The sequence below is a fragment of the Sycon ciliatum genome, chromosome 7 (assembly GCF_964019385.1).
Source record: "Sycon ciliatum chromosome 7, ocSycCili1.1, whole genome shotgun sequence".
Lineage (NCBI taxonomy): Eukaryota > Metazoa > Porifera > Calcarea > Leucosolenida > Sycettidae > Sycon > Sycon ciliatum.
Genome location: NC_088649.1, coordinates 17,947,928 through 17,969,565, shown reverse-complemented (window position 1 = coordinate 17,969,565; position 21,638 = coordinate 17,947,928). Strand labels below are relative to the sequence as shown.

At 46.3% G+C, this 21,638-nt stretch overlaps 1 protein-coding gene across 1 annotated transcript; it reads right to left on the bottom strand.

Annotated features, from left to right (window-relative positions):
• Positions 1–3,131: 3,131 nt before the first annotated feature.
• Positions 3,132–19,142, bottom strand: LOC135821664 (uncharacterized). The gene is made up of 9 exons (XM_065334663.1): positions 18,785–19,142; positions 18,643–18,708; positions 16,676–16,792; positions 12,043–12,191; positions 8,749–8,848; positions 7,951–8,031; positions 5,966–6,046; positions 3,695–3,760; positions 3,132–3,160 (listed from the first exon to the last, which is right to left on the bottom strand). Exons 3-9 carry the CDS (start codon positions 16,782–16,784, stop codon positions 3,132–3,134), a joined length of 615 nt encoding a protein of 204 aa, XP_065190735.1. The 5' UTR covers positions 16,785–16,792; positions 18,643–18,708; positions 18,785–19,142.
• Positions 19,143–21,638: the final 2,496 nt, after the last annotated feature.

The window sequence follows — 21,638 nt, the reverse complement described above, 5'->3', positions numbered from 1 at the left end:
TTACATCCGACGTTGCAACTCTATTGATGTCAAGGTACGATTATCTAGCAGCTAAGCGAAAAACTGTTGCCTTCGCAAAGACTTTAAAAGCCAAGCAAGCGTCAGGCAGAACGTTCAGTTAACAAGCCCACTGCTATGCAAGATGAGGTTGTAACACTTCCACCAACTGCAGAAGAGATTGGTTGCTTAATCAAAAGAGAAGTCGCTTCAGCCCTAAAAAAGACTGAAAAGAAGACTGAAAAGAAGCCAACTCCTAAGAAAGCCAAACAGTCAAACAACTTGTCAATCGTGAAGAACAAGTCAGGCAGACGAGAGGTTGCTGTCCGACGAAAAACCAGAAAACGCTAAGTGACTTAAGATATCAATATATTTGCAATCTTAGCATACATAAGCATTCTAGATACGTTATCAATTCTGGCTTTCATAACCTCTCGCACTTTTCTTTCACACCCATTGAAAAACAAGTTTTAGTATTATGGTGATAGTTTTCGCCTGACCACACGCTTTCCTCCTTCTGATAAATTGAACTCTGATTTTGAAAAGCTAGAAAAACGAATTAGATGGAAAGATCATTTTTGTAGATCAGCTCCTACAGCGTCTGCTTCTGCATATATTCCAAAATTCCATTTAAGATCTGATAAAGTTCCTCCACTTGCTTTTCCTCACATTGAACTAGGTCTGCTAGAATTTCGCCATAAGTTAGTTTCTAGTTGTTCAATGTTCTCCAAACATCGTAATTGTAATTTAACGCTTGGTGAACTAGAAGCTTATAGTACCTTGCGAATTCGTTCTGACATTAACATTTGTCAAGCAGATAAGAACCTAGGTACAGTCGTTCTTAATATAGAAGACTATCAAGCTGAGTGCTATAGACAACTTTCTGATGAAAAGTTTTAGAAATTGATTTATTCCTCTACGGATGAATCTGTTGCCTCAACTAATGTTCAATTATTAGACAATCGTTTACAGAACGAATTGAATGGCATTTGCAAAGTATATTCTGCCATACTTAGCAAATGAGATTTGAAAGCTTTATTCAATAACTTTCCTTTCAAAGCAGCTAAATTTTACATATTACCCAAGATACATAAACCTCTAGTTGATGACTTGGTCCCAGGTAGACCAATTGTTTCCTGTATCGGGTATTGTACATCACCTGCTTCACGTTTTGTAGACTTCCACTTAAAATCTCTTATTGGCAAACATGCTTTCACGGTGCTTGCTGACACAAATAGTCAATCAGACACTCTGTGCATTTCTTTGCCAGACTTATTGATGACCTCTTTCTTGTTATTGATGATACACTCGTTGTTGAACAGTTAAAGCAAACATTGTATTCCGATCTGACAGATATCAAATTGGCTTGGTCTGTTCCACACGAGAATTGCTCTTTTCTTGACTTAGAAATATTCAAATTTTCTGAGACAAATGTTTGCACACTGAAGTATCGTACCTATCAAAAACCATGCAATGCATATCTTTACATTCCTTTTAAGTCAGATCATCCAAGATCAAACTTCCGCTCTTTCATCAAGGCTGAATTGTATAGATATAATCGGACTAACACTGAACTTTATGATATTCTATCTATTCGCAAGTTGTTCTGGTCCAGACTCCGTCTCAGGGGTTACCCTCAGGATTTTCTAGCTTCCGTTTTCAATACAGTCGAAGCAACTCCTACTATTCCTGCAAAGAAGAGTTCGAGCAGTAAGAAGAAACTGTTTAGTGATAAAATCACTTTCTCTACTTCTTATCACCCTCATTTTGTCCAAAACGACATTCGCTCATTATTACAAGGTATATTCTCACCATACAATGTTGAAATATTCTACCGTAAGACAAAACAACTCTTCCACTAAGTCATTGCTCTCCTTTCTCTAAATCCACAGTTAAATATTTCTTCAGTGCAGGCCCTGTCCTGCATTTTGGTAGTGTCAACAAATTTGTTGTCACTACCAAATATTGACTTGTACAAATAATTCGTACCATTTGTACTATTTGTACTATTTAATTAACTTGCATGCAACTAGCCAGACCAACATGATTATCCATTCTTGGCCTAATACAACAAAATTATCCATTTTGGCATAATACAACGTTTTGCATGGCATGTACACAGTTGTAGATTTCTGAGAAATTCCAATTACACATACGCATTTTCTATTAAGGGGCCTTTTATATGTGCAACTCCAGCCCGGGCTGGAGCAAGCGGGCCAGCCCGCCAAGGGTGTTTACATGTGCAAGGCCGGGCTGGTCGCCAGTCCGCAGTGAGTTTATATGCGCTGAGCACATGCCAGCCCGTTGTGAGTATGCAGCAAACACACTACGACTGTAATGCGCTGCCCCGGGCTGAGACGCAGGGCTGCAAGCCATACTCAGGTTATAAACATAAAAACTTTTTTTCTCACACAATGTATGCTTCTGCTGATTTCTTTTCGCGCTGTGACACATGTTTGGTGTGTTGTATCACCTCGTTTCTTTTTCCTGTTTTTCACATTTTTAGCTGTCCATATCAAAGTATTTCGCAAGTAGTTCCCCTTCCATTTTAATGTAAATCATGCATGTCGACAAATAAACAGTGCTCATTGCACGTCCTTCTTGTTGCTGTACAAAAAGCTTCCTAGATTTTCAAGACAATATCGGGAATCCTCTTTATAACTTCCCTCAAGAGGTAAAAGTACCTATTTTGTAGTATGAACGCAGTGTCGATACCATAATAATACAACTCTGGCCCGGGCTGGTCTGTTTATATGTGCTTTTTGTGGCCCGCCTAGCCGGGATCCCGGGTGCCTCGAGGCGGGATCCCGCCTCGCCGGGCCAGCCCGCTTGCCATGTAAACGCACCACAGGTTTTGTGTGGATTTGTGTACAACCCCGAGATCCCGTTACAGGCGAGCTGGCCCGCCTGTCGACCAGCCCGGGCTGGAGCTGCACATATAATCACCCCCCTTAGTCATAGTATAGGACCCCCCGCACTTGGGGCCCCTCGCTTTTTGGTGGCCCACTTGTACTATAGTTACATTTGCGGGTAACCGCCTTTCCAGTATAAATTGTGTTACTTTGATTACTTTTTCATGACACTCTGATGATGTGTGATAAACAGTGAAACCGGTCAGTGAACCAATCAAAGAACTATGTGTTATGCTTGTGTCGGGGGTTTTCTAAATTCCCCCATAAAGTAAAACAAAAACTCACAAAACTTTATCATCGAGTTGAGCTCGATTCCTAGGAACTTTATCTGTTGACTGGGGCTCAGTTGTGATTTGGCGTCTTCAAAAGTGTATAACCCCCCCCAGAGTGTGCAACTCCCACATACTGTCTGCTGTCCCGACAGAATTTCAAGTTGAAGTCATTATTTATGATGCAATGCTCCTTGCACTAGTGATTTACAACATGTGTACGGGTGTCAACGCAGCGCACGTTTTTCTTTGCAATAATTTGTACAGGATCAGATGGGCTTTGGTCCACCACAGGTTCCTGATTCGTCTTACAATCCGTGTGCTGTACGAATTGCATCATAAAGAGGACGTCAACTTGAAATTCTGTCGGGACAGCACCCATAGTCGAGTTGCATACTCTCGGGGGGGGGGGGGGGGTATGTACTCTTGGCTTCGTTGATCGCAAATCCCATCTTTTTTGCTGTTGTCATTCACTTTTCCCATACAGCAAGACGTTGCACATTAATCACAACTTACCGAAGCAGGTCCAGCCATGTCCCTGTTTCTTGCACTCTTCATGACGGGTACAGTTTTTGCAATTATCTGGGGGTGAAAGCATAGAAAATGAAATCAAAAGAGTACTAGTATTGCCAAAAAAGAACATCGAGTATTAAGGAAATCGTTCACATCTTTTCCTCTCTTGTATTGCCAGCATTCATGCCCTGAAAGGTGGGTATTTTGATTATTCTACCAGGTTAAAAGTACAACCATGTGTGTGTGTGTGTGTGGTGGGGGGTGATAAATACATTAAATTAATTCCCGTAACTATGCAGAAGACGTTACTTCAGTAACATCTGGCGCTAGCCAGGGTCCACACAGCTTTAATTTGGTATTTGTGTGTTTGTTTGTTTGTGTGTTTGTGTCACGCCTGGCCCTATGCCGTATCTGTCCCGTACCGTACCATCAAACACAGCTGGCCACATACATGTACAGCTGGCCGCATTATTCAAATAGGGCTTTCAAACACGAGATCATCACGTGAAGCAACTTGGAAGAATGGGTATGAATGCGAAGTGTATGGGGGAATGCATGTAGGGCGATAGTGCGGGTTCGAATCCCAGGATATGTCTGAAAAAAAAATAGGAGAACTGAATTTTTTTAACATCCCTATGCTTTTTTTGCCGTCATCAAGGCGGTAGACGGTGTCGTATTACCCTCGATTGTACCTGTCCCGTACCTATCCCGTACCGTACCGTACCATCAAAGACGGCTGGCCACAATGCATATTCAAATAGGGCTTTCAAATGCAAGATCATAACGTGAAGCAACTTGGAAGAATTAGTATGTATGTGAAGTGTATCGGGGATGCATGCAGGGCGCGCGATAGTGCGGGTTCGAATCCCAGGTTATGTCTTAAAAAAAGGATTTTTTTAAAGAATTTATAACATCCCTATGCTTTTTTTGTCTAGGTCATCAAGGCAAAAAAGCATAGCGTAGGGCCCTGAGCTTCCAAGCTCTCTCGTGACTCCTATGTCTAATATTTAATAGCTGAGGAAAAGGGGAAAAGTCTGAAGACAAAATTGGCTTTCACCACCAGGACTCAAACCAGGGACGTTCGCTCGAGGCCAGCGACGCTCTAACCACTGAGCTATGGTATAGCTGTCATCCCAGCAGATGTTGCATGATGTCATCGGCAGATGGGTGTCTATTTGTGTCCCGACAGGCTTGCTGTCGTCGCCTGGTTCGCGCAACAAACCTGCATGCACCGCATGTTCAAAATACTGGTGTGGATATTACACCCCTCCCCCCCTCCTCTTCCCTCTCCTCCCCTCCCCTCTGCTCCCCTTCCCCCTCCCAGAGATAATGTACCATAAAGTCGCGGATAAAAGCCGGGTTTGCATACAAGCACATCGCGGATAGAAGCCTGAAAATCAAACAGGTCAAATGCATATAAGCCTGTCGCGCGTAGAAGCCTGGCTTCTATGCAAGCGCGGATCGGGTAGGTCAAGAGTGCATGCGCTATGTACGGTGCATAGTAAAACTGCCGCTATACCGGTAGTCAGTGATAGATCATGTGCATACAAGCCTGGCGAAAATATCAGTGATGCATAATTATAGGCATGGTTTGCATACAAGCCTGGTTTGCATTAAAGCCTGATGCAGAAAGCGGCTTATATGCTTATAAGCCCGGCTTTTATCCGCCACTTTACGGTAGATGTCATGCGAATCTCTATCTTGATTCCATGGCGGATTTTCCAATGGACTCAGGTATACGAGTGCATGTAATTTTCAAATGGGCACTGCAAGTATACAATATGAATGCCAGTGCAATTGCACGGCTGTGCCGCTGTGAGTCCACGACTTCGCCACGGCATCTCAACTGAGGATGTCATCACACAACCTCTACAGAGGATAATTATATGCAACGACGTCGAGTCCGCCTTATATGGAAGCTAGCCGTACTCAAGGCGCTTGCATGCAAGACCATGGCTCCAGTAAAGTACCTCCAGCACACACCCACACACCCACACACACCCACACACACACAACCCCCCCCCCCCACACACACACACATACACACCCACACACACCCCCACACACACATACACACACACACCCACACACACACCCACACACAAACTTACACATACGCACATACATATGCACCCCCCCCCCCCCCCTCACACACACACATGCCCCCCCCCACAACCACACAAATCCCCCCCCCCCCCTCCCACACACACCCACACACTGGTACAGACCTCACAGCCAGTGCCACACCGAAGCAAGCATTCTGTTTTCACTCACCTCTGCAGCCGAAACCACCTACGTGATTTTGGCAGTGAGTCCCAGTAGGGCACCGGCGTTCGTCAGCGCATTCGTCAATGTCTGTAAGGAATACGGGAAGCCAGAAAGGCAGTGATTTACAAGCCGGCAGTACAGATAGAAATTCTTCAAACACACACAATCATCCGGGCGTCATGTGTTTGTTTGGCTTTATTTAGAGTGGAGTTCCAAAACAGGCCTAAACCTAATGACAATGGTCCCACTGATATAATAAGAGAAAAGAAAAATATATAAAAAATAAGCTCATGTGGGTAGTGCCTTTGCTGTTTGCATTACGCAGAGCTCACTGACTTGTCAGTTTGAGCACTCTGGCAAGGTACGTTCGGGCCTGATTGGAAATTTTTATTTCCATTGCTATCAGGTTCGGCCTCATTTCCTCTGTGCTGCGCTGATGAGTTCACAAAGAACGAAACAGCATGCTGTCCGCAGATTGAGTAAAAATTAAGCTGTGTACTTGCGAATTCGAATAAAATACACAGAAATACGTACTGTTACATGTACATGGTAGGACTAGTGAGACCATAGTCATACCACTTTTCGTCCAGGATGGTTTTTGAAGTGTGTACGGTGTGGGGATCTTAGTGTACTAAGGTCCATACTGGGCAGGTTTTTATGTGGAGCGCGTGTCCGCTCGAAGGAACGGATTGATTGCACAACGTGCAATATGTACACAAGATTCGTGTCATATGACCTACGGACAGCAGGCCACCTCCACAACACGACCACGAAAGGACGAGATGGAGGCGCTCTCGTGGTAGTTTTAATATACGGTACAGTCAACTTTGCTAATAAGTTATAACGTCTGCGGACAAAACGACAATTCGCGAATAACGACAGTACATATTTCCATGCCCAGAGCAAAATCCCATCTAAGTGCAATACATACATGTTCAACTCGGATGGTGAGCCAATTAAATTATGGTGAAAAAGGAGAAGGTCAAAATGTTACGAGTTATGACTAACTGTCCACCAACGTAATCAGGTCTTATACAGTCAGCGAGTGCGACAAAATGGCACAAAACTTTGTGTCCGTGTCAGTTTTGTGCCATTTTGTCGCACTCGCTGACTGTATAAGATCTGGTTACGTTGGTGGACAGTTAGTCATAACTCGTAACATTTTGTCCTTCTCCTTTTCCACCATATACATGTAATGAGACTTCGGGTACTGTAAAAGCAAAAATTTTCGGTGGTGTTTTATTTTCGGTAACTTTGGTGCCGACAGTTTTTACCGAAAATAAAACGCACCGAAAATTTCGATACAACCGATAATGTATACATGTACAGTGCATTTCAAAACTATAGACGCGTAGGGTTTTTGAAATATTTCAAATCTGGCTGGAACTTTTTGAGAATAGTTTTCGGAATATTGCTCAGGATCGCTCCACAATTACTCTCATATAGTTTCTAAAGGATTGGATAACAGACGCCCAATTTGGAAAAATTTATGCACAAAGTGATCACAGATTTTATGTGGTATAGATGCTGGCATAACGGTTTTTGCCTAGGTACGCGTCTATAGTTTTGAAATGGACTGTAGTACTAGTACACCTACCTGGAAAACGGGTTTTACCGAAAATTTCCATCTACCGAACCGCCGATTTTGGAGAATATCGAAAACATTACACCACCGAAAATTTCTGCTTTCACAGTATAAGCACACTTCGTGAATAAGGACACTTTTCTGATACCCCACCGAGTGTCGGTATACGCGAAGTTGACTGTGAAGACGGCAGCGTCTGTAGGGCCTTCCTTATCAAAATAATAAATTCTACTACAACTACTACTGTAATCCTTTTTTTGTCACCCGCCTGTTCGTACTGTTGCTATGACAATGTCACCCGCCTGTTTGTACCGTTGCTATGACAATGTCACTCGCCCTGTTTGTACTGTTGCTGTGACAAAGTCACTTGCCCTGTTGGTACTGTTGCCATGACAATGTCACTCACCTGCGCAGTTACCATGGATGCACGCATACCCTCTCATGCAGTCATCCGTGCTATCACAGCTGCCAGACTCCGAGCCAATGCCTGGACGTACGGGAAAGACGGCAGAATAACAATACAAAGCAGTCAAACATAACGCAAAAATTCCAAATACGGCAGTGACTCCAATGAATTCCAAATACGGCAGTGACGCCGATGAATTCCAAATACGGCAGTGACTCTGATGAATTCCGAATACGACAGTGACTCCGATGAATTCTAAATACGGCAGTTACTCCGATGATTTCCAAAAAATATAGTATGGCAGACTCCGATAACTAGCCAATTTGAGATAGCAGTTCTAGCAAAAGTACATGAAACCCGGAGTGCGCAGCTTCTGGCTTTTTCCGCATTGGTATCTGTCACGGCGAAATTCCATAATTCCATGATATTTGGTACGGATCCGAAGCAGGAAGTGGCGTAGTGCGTACAACTGAGCTGCAGTTGTGCAGAAAGAGACCTGCTGGAACCCTGCTCGTACGCACTACATCACGAAAATGATGCAAACCCAGAATTTCACCGTAGCAGCAACCCACCAGAGCTAGGCCTTTCCAGATTATGCGTTTACATTTTTTTGCATTTTGGGGTCAAAATGCATTTTGTCCATTTTGACCCAATTTGGGTCTGATCCGACTACTTAGTGCGGACTCGAAGCAGACGAAAAAAGAAGTGAAACCAAACTTTGACAAAATCAGGGAGTCGTAAACGCGTGTCACGTGGTGTTTGATTGCTACCAACATTGCCAGTCTTAAAACTACTGACCTCCTACGCACACAAAACCGGCGGCGTTAGCTGATTCTCCATTCTCCATTCCGTCTAACAAGAGTATCCTATCACTGCCAGAGGCCTGCTTAATAGCGTTCTGTATGCAGTTGAGCGGAGGGAGATCAAGAACACGGCAGCACTCAATTAGATTTATTCAGAAAAATAAGTCGCTTAAATTATCCAGAAAAAAACCCAGAGACATACGTCACTTAGGGCATGTTCGATTGGTTGGATCCGGATCTAGATCGATTGATTGGATCTTTTGGATCCACCCAGTTCCAATCAAACGCTGCCTCTGGTCGACTCTGAAATCTCAGTGATTTTTTAGGGTTTCCGTGAGAGAAAGCAACGATTTCTGCATTATCGCGTTTATTCCCGCCATTTGTACACGTATCACGTACAGAGTACGTTTTTGGCAAAAAAGAATCCGGTGGATCCGGCCAACCATGCTCACAGCGTAGGGTTGACCGGATCCAAATCCGTTGCATCTGGATCTGGATTCGTTGAAAAGAATGTGCATATATCGAGTGGATCCGATTGATCTGGATCCAGATCCAACCAATCGAACATGCCTTTAAAAAGGGGAAGTTAAGCCTAAAATCAATTTTTCACCAGTTGTAGTCTTCGGGGTGCTGAGTCGAATGGTCTTGGTCCGAGGAAGCTGAGACGCTCCGTTCCTCCTTTATTCCCAATCGAAGTCGCGCACTTCCACCGAAACTGGGTGACTGTGCCCTACTAGATGGGGATTTGTATGCAAAATGTCACTAAAAAGCGCCATTTTGTTCTTATAAAAGCACGGATGACCGCGATTGGCCCATATGTGGTAGTCTTTTGGACGCTGAGTCGACTGGTTTTGGTCCGAGAAAGCTGCGATGCAACGTTCCTCCTTTATTCCCAATCGAACATGATTGAACAAGCGGTCACGTGCTCCTGCGTGCCAAAGTCACCTGGTCACCGCGCCAGCAGGCGACAACTTTCACACCAATGTTCAACTCGAGTTCAACTCGAGTGTCAGGAGCATACCCAAAAAAGGTCAAACAGGCTATAAGTTGTACCTTGCAGGCGCTAGGCTAGGCACGGTGACCAGGTGACTGGTGTACGCAGGAGCACGTGACCGCTGGTTCAACCATGTTTGATTGGGAATAAAGGAGGAACGCTGCTCACAGCATTCTCGGACCAAAACCAGTCGACTCAGCGTCCAAAAGACTACAACATATGGGCAAATCGCAATCATCTGTGCTTTTATGAGAACGAAATGGCGCTTTTAGTGACATTTTGCATACAAATCCCCATCTAGTAAGGCGCAGTCACCCAATTTCGATCAAAGTGCGCCAGTTCGATTGGGAATAAAGGAGGAATGGAGCGGCTCAGCTTCCTCGGACCACGACCATTCGACTCAGCACCCCGAAGACTTCAGCTGGTGAAAATTTGATTTTAGGTGTAACTTTCCCTTCAAAAATTATCCAGAGAAATGAAAAAATTAAATATGAAAAATCCAGAGAAGCAAGTCACCTAAAACATTTTGAAGTACATCTCCCTCGCCTTAGCTTGGGTTGAGCGATCTTTGTGTTTAGCATCAAAGTGACCTGCCCTGCATGTGCTTGGGTTGAGCGATCTTTGTGTTTAGCATCAAAGTGACCTGCCCTGCATGTGGAAGCATGCAGTCTATAGTCTGTTTCAAAAAGATTTACAATCAGGTTTGGTTCTTAAAAGTATGAAGATAAGGGAAATTTGGACAACAAAGTACATAGAATGGCTTGTTAGGACACGGCAGATTGTTCTGTGAAGGTTTCGGAACAATTGGACCAGCCGTTAAGGAGATGCAATTTCGGCCAGGTTTCCGGCCTTTTCCCATGGTTTACAATTTGCCCAGGAAGCCAGTATCGATTTTTTTAATCAAAACTCACGGTTTATCCCTACCTTTTTGGCCTTGTGGTTATGAATGCTGTCTGCTGACCATGAAGTTGTGAGTTCAAATCCCAACCTATCCTCAAGTCAAACTTTTTTTTCATTGTTTTGGTGATCAAGCTAGCTGGTACAAGACAAAGAAGATGGCTGCACCAAACGACTTGTTGTTGAAGCTCGCGCTTCCTGCCGAGCTGACTGACACTTGACTGGCTCACGCCATGTGAACACACCCACAACACTGCAATGGTGTGAGTGAATATGGAAGTCATCGCGCTGTAGCTTTTTGAGATTTATTTTAGTTTCAAGATCGCCAATTTATTTGAATTTAGCAGTCAACGCCGTCTTCTATCAGCGTTCACAAGTGTCTGCTTTTCTCAAAATGTCGTCGAAGTCACATGGATAGCTTTGCCAAGTCATGGCCTTGGGAATGAGTCCGTGTCGATGTCGTTTTCGTCACACGGTGAGTAAATTGCATCGCAGTTCAAAGAAACTATTTGGTCACAAAACGAATTGGGACACATGCCGCTCGTCAACATTTACAACAATTTCGTTTCGACATGTCCTCTCTGACTCCATTATCGATACAAGGAAGAACTCGCTTGTTGTAAACCAGACGTACATGACTGTATCAACGACGGTTACGTGAGTGAGTTGTCATTTTTCCTGCTTTCGCGCGGAATATTTCTTCGAGTTCACAGTCAGTTTTTCCAGGCAGCGCTCGAGTGCTCATACGGTAAGACGCCAAACTCCGCGGGCGATCGCCAGGATTGCAAATCTTTTTGAAACGGACTGTAGTCAGAGCACTCGAACGATGATGCATTGACAGACCAGCACAGCAACATAGGCGTAACAATTTTTTGTATTTTATTATATTTAGGGATTTCCCAAAAGCTTTAGGCCTGTCGACGGGATCTCCTGGAAGAAGAATGACATGACAACTTTATGTAGAGGGAGCAGTTAAAATAGATCGAGAGAGAGAGAGAATTTCTTGTCAACGGGAGAGGCGTAAACATTATCTGTCAACGGACGTGTCCTTGCCGTGCTGGTGTGTTTATTATGCTTCGGGCGTGCATTGGTTCGGCTAAGAGCGCACGGTGATGATGGGGTTGCAGCGGCGTCGGAAGGTATTTCAGGGTGGTATGGTCAGCCACCTGAAGCGGACAATTTACTCGTGGGGTTGGGGTGTCTCCTCAGAAATGTTTTTCGAAAATTAGAGCCCAAATCGGGTGCCCTATATTAATTCACAGGGTACCAGGGACAAAGAGTGGCACGGTCAATATCGCAGTGACCGTAGGGCGTCCGACGCCCCTGATATTGAGGATGTCGTAAAGTGTAAGAAGGCAGACACACAACACACAACACACACACTGCTAAGATACTCACCAGAAAACAAGCTGGACGAACTCTCTGGTATCTAGCGTGAAGGGCAGATGAGAGGAGCTCCATCTTCTGGGCAGTACAAATCGACCTGGCGCTGCTAATCGTTCGATGCTCGGCAGTCGCAAGAAATCGATCAACTGGGCATCTGAACTCTGCGGAAGGAACCAAAATATATGAAGAGGACAATAGAATCACTCGCGCATCCATATCCAATCATGTCGACAAAAAAAGCAAAACGAAAAATCACGGTTCGCGGGAGACTTGGCTGGAGGCCGAGTTCTCCGCATCCGCACGAACGCCACCACCCTCTAGGATCAAGGTGCAGATGCAGCTCCTAAAAGCGGTGGGAGGTGACTAGATCAGACCCACCACAATTATTGGTCAAAAGGCCGAGAATCCCATTCGCTGCATCCATGTTTCCCTCGTGCCAGGCCACGAGTTCCTTGGACCCATCGAGCAATGATGTAATTTGTACCGTAAACATCCTTCACAGCCACCTGGGCATGGTCGTCTGGGGTTTTGAACCGTGCATTACTACATTGTAATCCCAGCGTACTCACAAGCATTACTCATACATTCCATGTTTGGCAATGCGCAATGGGTCAATAAATTAACTGTGGGTCACAGCTAGGCCTTGGCGGATAATGCCGGCAGAAAAATTGGCAGAATTCGGTACTTTTTCTGGTAAGTTTCATGCATGTTTGGTATGTGGATAAAGAAATGGAGCTGAATTCGAGGAACTGCCGGCCATAAGGTTTGTATGGTTCTGCCGATTTCACTGCTTTTCGAGCAGAATCTGCCATCTTTTCGAGCATTATCCGCCAAGGGATAGTCACAGCACGACTGAAAAATAATCCTTCCGCTTTCAAGCAGGACTTGAACCTGATATCCTCTGTTTCTCGATCATGCTGTTATACCATCCAACTATGCCCGCCTACTTCACGTCAATCACGCCAGGCCGAGGATTATTTTGTTTTCGTCACATCTTCGCCGGGCGCAAACATCGCCAAAAAAAAGTTTGAAGGAGAGCGAGCTGATAGGGTAACTGTGTGCTCGCAGGACTAGACGCCAGGGAGTAGTAAACTACCGGTATTTTACTACTCCCTGCTAGTGTGCAGTAAAAACCCGGTATTACTGCTAGGATGACTGTGTGCTCGCGGGACTAGACGGCAGGGAGTAGTAAAATACCGGTATTTTACTACTCCCTGCTAGACGCCAACACCAACAGCACATTGTGTGCATACTCTACATTGAGTTATGTGTGTGTGTGTGTGGGGGGGGGGGGGGCAAGTACTGCATATCGGGCGCCGAAGAACGGCCAGGCTAGAATTTCACCAAGCACAGCATATCACCAAGAGTAGATAAACAAGAGTGTGCAACTCCGGATCTCTTCTGCACAATCTGCAGATACCCCCCCCCCCCGCCTGTGGCGGAATTTTTTGTTGACGTCACCTTTTTTTTCAGAAGAACGCGCATTTTGCCCCAGAGCAGTGTGAGAGCACGTGCTGGGCACCGACTTTGTAATGTAAAGCCCGGCCAAGTGCACGAGGCAAAACTTTCCAAAAGACTCGCAGCGCGTGCATCGTCGAAAAGATTACGTCAACAAAAAAATCCGCCGCCGGCCAACCCATCCCGGAGTTGCACACTCTTATTTATCTACTCTTGATACCAGTGTATAAACGGTGACTCAACTGTGCATACCGTAAAGTCTTGTATAAAAGCCGCACTTGAATAGAAGCCGCCCTCGAATAGAAGCCGCAATTTTGGGCCCATCAAATCACACATAAGCCTGGTTTTAGTGTTGACATACATAGAAATACCTGTCTTGTATAGAAGCCTGTCTCATATAGAAGCCTGCAAATTTTCACCAAGAAAGTCATAGAAGCCGCGGCTTTTATACAAGACTTTACGGTATGTCATGACCCGAATTCGACTCGTCGTGAAAGCGACCACGCATTGAGTTCAGCAGCCAAAAGCTGGGCTCCGAGAAACTTCTAGAGTTCTGTAAGAACCATGATTAGCCCTGCGAAGGATTTGGCACTTTCGCTAGTTGAGAGCAGTCATGGCTTACTACGCGTGGCCTAGACCCGCAAAGTGTGGTCGTACATCGGCCACACCTTCCGTACAAGTCGTCAGCATTGTACGCACTACACTATTGAGCTTGAGGGGGCCACGCTTAGTCCTGCAAGGGAGCTGATAACTTACCCTTGTTAGTCGAGCAAGAATGGCACCTCTTCTCTTCTCGGAAAGAGTCCTGCAGTGCTTCTTGTAGTGCGGACTCCGTATCCTTTTTGGGAGAGGACATGGCTTGGCCGTCAGGCACCCTACGGGGAGACGAAGAGGGAAGAGGGAAGGGCCTACGGGCATGGCAGATGAAGGCGATGCGTACGAAGGCAGCTCAAGCGTACGAAGGCGGCATCCTCCAGGCTGCCCGTCAGCCGAAGGCAGTTCATGCGTACGAAGACAGGCGCACGAAGACGCCTCAGAACCCAATTTGCTTTTATTTCACTTGGGTGAGCGAGTTCCCCGGAATACTCTTCCATATATCCACTACCCTATTATTATATCGCAAATTATACTTGTCTGAAATCCTTCAATGGAATAAAGTATCTTTTGATCGCTCTCCTTCAACCCTCGACTGCCTTGTGTGAGCCGAAGAACAGGTGAGCTACTTATCTGCTTGAGTCGACTATATTGGTTGACTGCCTGGTGCCACTAGATGGATCACCAGCCATGACATTTGGTGCTGTGACCAGGATCAAGCGATAATGCTAAAACATCTTATGTGTGTCCTTTTCTTGAACAGAATCGAGAATGGCAGACAATCAGCAAAAGCGTGGCCCACCCTCGGCTCGACCACTCCCACGGCACGCAAGTCACCAACAGGACTTGCTTGTGGCCTTGCAGACGGGTGCCGCAGCGCTCGAAGCCTTGAACAGGCATACGCATGCCCAGAAGCTACGGGCTCTGGCCGGTGGGCTGACATCGGTACTCACCGCGCTGAAGAAGTTTGCTTCCGCCATTGAAGAGGGGCCTCCACCGAAGAGGCCAAGACCTTCAACACCGGCAACGCCTCGTGCAAATGCCGCTGCTGCAGCCCGGGATGCCGCCAGGGTCAAGAGGGAGCGCCTGACAGCAGCCACCGATGCGGCAGCCGTAGACGCCGCCAGCCTGGCCTCGGCCGAAGCCGAGATGTTGAACTAAACAACTTCTGAAAGATGGCCCTAGAGGCGAACTTGAACAAACTTGTGTTTTTGTGTGTCAAAGCATGAGGGTTGATATTGGACTAGTGGTATGAACTAGCTCCAAGGACTGCATGTACAAGGTAGTCAAACGGGGACGCACCCCAGCATGTTGCGTACCACCCTGCACTCTTGAGTCAGGAACGGGAGAGGTCAGACTATAAGTTGTGCTCATAGTTAGACTAGAACAGCGTAGCCTGGCCATAGTGGGGCCGGCAGGAACGTTTTCAGGCTAGTTTTCTACGGAAAGCGAACAAGGTGTGACTCTTCACACCTGAGCGGTACCCGGGGGCCAGTATGGTCACTTAGGAGCGCAACATTGCGCAGTGTACTACTGATACAGTGACTGGCGACAGTCCGTATTTAGATTGCGTGCGCAGGCTATGCGCAGGCCGCGCCGCAATGCCGAATGCGAAATGGCGCTGACACATCAGCAGCCCAGGGATAAAAGAGACCGATGTGGGGTTAGGAAATCATTCCACCTTCGGGTCTGCCTAAGAAGCTTAAAACAGCCTCTCCTTCAAGCCTTGCTTGCCTCTCGTTCTTTATAGCATCCGCAACTTGCAAACAACTTGCAAACTAAGATAGCTCAAAACCGCCCCGTGGCTGGTGCCAATGTCACTGCTGCACCTAATGCTGCTGGGGGAGCACGAGTTGCTCCAAACGCAAAGCCTTCCATTATGCCGGAGGCTTATACGGGCCAAGTCGATTGGTTGGAGCACCTCGAGCATTTCAATCTTTGTGCCGCGGTCAATGATTAGAACGATGCGCAGCTCGCACGATTTTTGGCAGTCCGCCTTCGCGACGGGGGCACACACATTTCTGGGCTCTGTCCCAGCTGCAATGAGAGCCGTTTGGGCCGACCTGGTGGCGGACCTCACGGACCGTTTTGGCTGCAGGCGCTGCAGACTGCATGGTGCAGTCCCTTATGCCAAGCGTCGGACTTCACTTGCCACAACTGTACATAATAAGAATGGCAATATGCAATTCTTATTTACGGCGCTGCCCCCCCCCCCTCCCCCCCCCCCAGTTCTTTGTCCCCCCCCTCCCCCCCAGTTCTTTGTCACTCGACAGTAGTCAAAGTGCGTGTGTGGGCCAATGTTGGCGTGTGTACTGTATGTGTGTGGGGCATGTGTGTGTGTGTGTGGGGGGGGGGGGGGGGGGGAGGGCATGTGTGTGTGTGTGTGGGCATGTGTGTGTGTGTGGGCATGTATGTGTGGGCATGTGTGTGTGTGTGTTTGTTTGCGCATGTGTGTGCGTGTGTGTGTGTGTGTGTGTATGTGTGGGTGTGGGTGTGTTTGCACGGGTGCGTGTGTGCGTGTGCATGGGGTGGGGGGGGGGGGGGGGACTATCCGCAGCAGGTTTCTACAGCATGCAGCTGCGCACGATCATACCTTGAAAATCTCCCCGCGTAAGAGCTTGACACTCTGGCATCACTGTCATGGCAACCAGTCCAAGCAGGACAAGTGCCGGCACTTGCATGCTGAATCCACTAGAAGCCATTTTTTCGTCTGGAAAAGGCGAGAAAACAACACAGAGCGGAGTAGCACCAGAGGACACGAAATCAGAAATACCCCAATCCCGCAGCGACGTACTTTGTACAAAAACACACACCCCACACACTACCGCAGGACCATCTCCGAGGATGATCCCACCGAAGTGGGCTGAACCCTGCAGGCCTAGGTCCAATGCACTCAAATATTGTAATGTATTCTGTTGTTTTACCTGTAGTTCTTCTTGAGCAGTGTTTCTGCTTAGTCTTTCCCTTGACACCGTTTCACTTCCGTTTCATCTCATCCACCCTTCCAGGAAACTCCCTTGATAAGTATCCATTTACTTTTGGAGTATCCTTCAAACAAAGTCTGAAATAAAGTCTAATTGTATGAATAAATGAAATACACAATTACAGTTGTGCCCAATGAAATCCAAGCCAAAGTGCGGCATACTTGTCGTCCTCTACTTGCACGGCCCGTGAGGCCCTGGAAGAGGTACGGATGTGACTGTACGTACACACTGTTCTAGTACAGTGAGTAATCGAAACTGGTCCAGGGCGTCGGCTTTGCACTTTGGGTCGGATTTCAGCAAGCGCAACTGTAGTGCAGTCCTTAATAGCAATACGCAATGGGTTTAAAATTTAACTAAATGATCCGACCTGCAACGCCAGCTTACATGTACTCGCTGAGTGGCCATTAGCACTTTCAGCAGCAAAGAAATTCAAATGTTCACCTCATCTGGAGAACTCCTTACTGCAGGATATTTAAGGGTTTTAAAAATGTCTAAAACCCTGAAAACCTGACCTATTTTTATAGCCAAAAGCTAGAAGTAATAATATTAGTTCATCTTTTTATGAATGGATTGTATCACTAATTCAGAATGTTTCGTCTAAATGTTCAAAAGTTTTTCAAAAACTCCTAAATTCCCCGCAATTTTGCCGCACATTGTGAGCTTTTCTTCCGTGAATTTGCTACTACAGGCAAATCTGCCGTTAGCAACCTCTGCTGTAGGCGACCATCTACCGTTAGCGACCGATTTTCCGTGCACCGACGGTTTCACATACAAACTGATCTGTCCAGAGCGACCATCTGCTGTGCGCGACCAGCGACCGCGATTTCATGCACGATGGCTGCCTTCAAATCTGCTGCAAGCGACCGCGACCCAGGCTCAGTCAGGTGCGAAACTGTACTTGCCAGTGCTAGTGCGCTGTCAACTGCAAGGTGTGAAAATGCGCTGTCTTGCAAGTGCGATCGACTGGCCCTGGCCTGTACTGAGGCTGCGCTGTAGCTCTCAAGATTAGCCCTGGCATGTGCACTATTCTTGGGTTTGTGCACCCCTATATTTTATTGAATATCAAATAAATGATATTAAAATCACATTATTCTCGTTGATTTGAGTACATGGAAGCATATATGCATGCCCGGTATGCCGGATTTACCATACATCTGCCGTAAGAACCATCTGCTGTAAGAGACTGCTTTTTCTTGCACCAAGGGGCGGTCGCATACGACAGATTTGACTGTACTACTACTACTAGTGTGCTGTCTGTTGCAGTCTTGGGAGTGAGGCATGGGCAAGTTACCATGGTTGCAGTCTTGACATGGGCAAGTCACCATGGTTGCAGCCTTGGGAGTGAGGCATGGACAAGTTACCATACAGGGTTATGAATCGGAACTTCCACTGTTCGCTAGACTCCATTCTACTGTACTGAGCGACCAGGACCCACTAGTACCGGTGCAGCTTCGTTGGGAGCTGCTATTACTAACAATGCAGTGAGCCTGACATGAATCTAGATTGACCAATGCAACGTGCCCTTACAGGCGGCCCCTTCGCCCAAAGATGGTACATCTGACAAAATGAGTCTTACCCTCTTTCCTCAGTAGGGAACAGCCAGACGCAGTTCACGGGACAAGATCACAAGATCAGCAGTCAACTGGACAACGTTTACTTTATGTAGCGAATGACAACTAAGGGCAGGCGCTGGCAGTAATCATCGGGCCTTCACCTACCTTTTCGCAGACAAAGCGTCTTCTTCGAGGAACCAACAACAACTGAGGAGATTCCTAAGTTCAAACCAGGTCTTACTCCTCTAACTCGGAAGTGTGTATGGCTTCGAAGCGTCGTGAGTCCTAATCGGGTGTCCTTGGATTCTAACGCTACCAACCTCAGTGAGTCACAGAAAATGCTGAGGCCTTGCAACCAAGAATAATAATGGCCCCTGGGGCTTTTGTACTCTGTGTTGCAACTGGTGAACCTGGCCTCCTAAGAGCGTCCCTCTCGTCCTTATTGGGTGCAGCTAAAGACTCAGCTCGATCAGATCGTAGACATCGAGTTTGAGTTTGCCATAACTGGCGTGACCGCCCTTTGCCCTTGGATCAAGGGAACTTATTGTAGCTCCCTGCCATGCCTGGCCTGGGTCCTGACTCCTGGCCTCTAGACGGTAGACTGTAGTTACAGTGTGGTCTGGACTGCACTGGTGGTATGGTGAGATCTGGTGATGAGGGCACTGCCGTTTCCCCCTATTCAAAAGGCTTCACTAGAATATAATCACTCTCCAGAATGATACACTCGATCACACACTTTTTTTAAATAACTTCCTTGGCAACAGGAAGCTTATCAGGGACAGAAACACTACACATCTCAAGCTATTCATCACCGTCACCATCATCAAAGGACTCCGAAATTCATGAACCAGTTTTCGAGCATTCTCTTCAAATGAAGTACAAACAATCAGAACCTTTATTATGGATAAGAGCACAAGGGTGGTAACCATTACAACTCGGTGATAAATTTAGCGAAGCATAGATAAAAAAAAAAGGGAAAAGAGAGAAAGACAGAGAAAGAGAAGAAAGAGACTATCCAGCCACCTTTCAGTGTGGAAAGTTCTGGAAACAAAAGAAAAATGTACCGGTAATATCTCTCAAGTTCAGAGTAGAGCCTACACGCTCTCTTCCATTGACACCCACTTTTACTTATCTCTCAAGTTGTTAGCACAATAGGAGAGGAAGTTAAAAAAAGGATATCAAGTAGTATATTGCGAAGTATCTTTTGGGGTGCTTTCCATTTTTGGCGGCATCCAGGTGCGAATTTTTCTTCTCTTTTCTTCTACTTCGAGGTTGTTCTAGGAAAAAAGTTAGACAGTAGAGCTAGAGGCGCATCCGATTTGGAAAAAAAGTGTCAGCACTGCATCGACGCAATCCACACAGTCAAGTAAGCCAATTAATTTTGTAACCGAACGTTTTCGTTCCCTTCTCATCATCATTATTATTATTATTATTATTATTATTATTATTATTTATTAAATTTTTAATAGGGCATTCCCACAGTCCTAAGGGAAAAATGTCAGCACAGCAATTGATTGAGCTGAAGCAAAAGCATACAATAGTAGATGGCAACCTCACCCAACACATGTGAAACAAAACAGAATCCAATAGAAGAGGTCAGAAACAGGGTGAAGGTGAAGCGATGACTAAAACAGAATTAAAACATCAATGGGGAGCAGCATTCCTGACACTTTCCCGAGGATTAGCGCCAACAAATGAGGAGACAAAACATGTCCCTTCTGAACACATAGGTCAGGGACAAATTACGACTATACAATGCCTCCTCTTTAAATAGAGACTTAGTCGGAGGGAAACATATTAGCACACGAAAAGACAAAGCTAGTTGAAAATCTGATGAGGGCTTTCGTACCTTTTCGTGTGCTAATATGGCATTGCCTCCTCTTTAGTTCTATTTATGTTAGTAGATGAAAGCAAGAGTCCATAACCCGGGTTATGGACTCTTGATGAAAGGTAGTACCGGTTAACATGTATGTAGCACAATTTCATGTCAGTCTGCTTGTCAATTGGCCACCTTGAACGTTTGATGGCAAACTTAGAAGTAGCGACTTCGGCAGTGATGAAGTTGGTTGCTCCCATGTGGAACACACATTCCCTGACCAACTTGACACTTTACTGCCGGACCCACGACTCGACTTCCATCCGGAGCACACGAGGAGCACGTCGCGACTTCCACTCGGCAAACGTGCAACAAAGCACCACCCCCTGCTAGACCTGCTCAGTACACAATTCACCCCTCATCAGTTGGGCGTGAGTAGGCTGCCCTGGAGGAAGATTGTACCACAGTGCAATTTTTAGTATCGAGTTGAGTTTCAAATTAATTTCCCGGGCCTGAGGTCGGAATTAGAAAAATGTGCACCTTTTAGATGCAGCCAGGGAGTCGTCAAATACCCCCCGGTATTTGACGACTCCCTGGATGCAGCGACTAGTCATATAATTATAGATCATGTAGTCACCAACGCATATGACCGATTGGTTTGCAGGCCTGCCTGCGAATCATGAGGTCTCGAGTTCAAGACCCGCGCTGGTAGCAGGGAGCGTGTAAAAAGACTTTTTACGCGTGTTGAACTGCGCCGACACCCACACGGTCAACTGGGTACTCACAGCTCGGAGTGAGAATAACAAGGATGCAGTTTACAGGGTTATGGGCCGTTACACGCCCGATTGGTTGAGAGACTAACCTCCTCTCCCCTGACTCACTTGTGAGGTCTGCATTCGCCACTAAGGTTAACAGGCATAGTGGTGGCCTGCGGATGCGAAGGCTAGTTTGTGTGTTTCTGAACGAACATTCAAGCGATGCCGACGCGGATCCCGCGAATATTATAGTCATGTAGATCTACATGATTGTATGTAATGTTACTGTGTCTGTAGCAGTGTAGTGTAGGGCTCGTTTTCAGTAGACCTGCCATGCTGCGCTGGCGCTTCCGGAATTCCACAAGGGAACAACAGATTCAAAGCGTCCGCCATAAAAGGCTGAAGGGCAAGAGAGCTAGAGGGCGAAGGTCTACCATGGTCTACCGGT